A 333-nucleotide genomic window follows, 5' to 3' on the forward strand; every position below is an offset into this window, starting at 1 on the left:
AGCCACATCCGAAGCTCTGCTCCTCACCCAGCACCCGCTGGGACACGTTGGGGTCCAGGAAGTTGAGGGGCTCATCCTCTTCCCCTTCCTTCAGCCAGGCCTGGCCCTTCTGCCGTGCTTGTTTCCTCCGCTCCCTGCTCCGCTGCCGTTCCTCCTCTTCCTCCTCCTCATCCTCTGAGTCAGCCAGGATCTCCTCCATGCTGGTCAGAAGGCAGAGAGGATGATGGCAACGGAATAAGCCCAGGGGTGCAGACCGCAGCCTGCCCCACAGCGCACAGCAACCCCAGTGCTAGAGTCGTCCCCATCCCAGATCCAAAGGGGCTGCTCCTTCTT

General features: G+C 61.9%; 1 protein-coding gene across 1 annotated transcript in view; it reads right to left on the reverse strand.

Annotated features, from left to right (window-relative positions):
• Window positions 1–333, reverse strand: part of LOC104527994 (RRP12-like protein) — a gene marked incomplete at its 5' end in the record, with an annotated part of 5,645 nt that overhangs the window by 2,123 nt on the left and 3,189 nt on the right. The window contains one exon of the mRNA XM_010171864.1: window positions 28–203. Coding sequence (XP_010170166.1) covers window positions 28–203 — 176 coding nt within the window. The remainder of the gene's footprint in view (window positions 1–27; window positions 204–333) is intronic.

This window comes from Antrostomus carolinensis, unplaced genomic scaffold, assembly GCF_000700745.2.
Source record: "Antrostomus carolinensis isolate BGI_N321 unplaced genomic scaffold, ASM70074v2 scaffold37707, whole genome shotgun sequence".
Classification (NCBI taxonomy): Eukaryota; Metazoa; Chordata; class Aves; order Caprimulgiformes; family Caprimulgidae; genus Antrostomus; species Antrostomus carolinensis.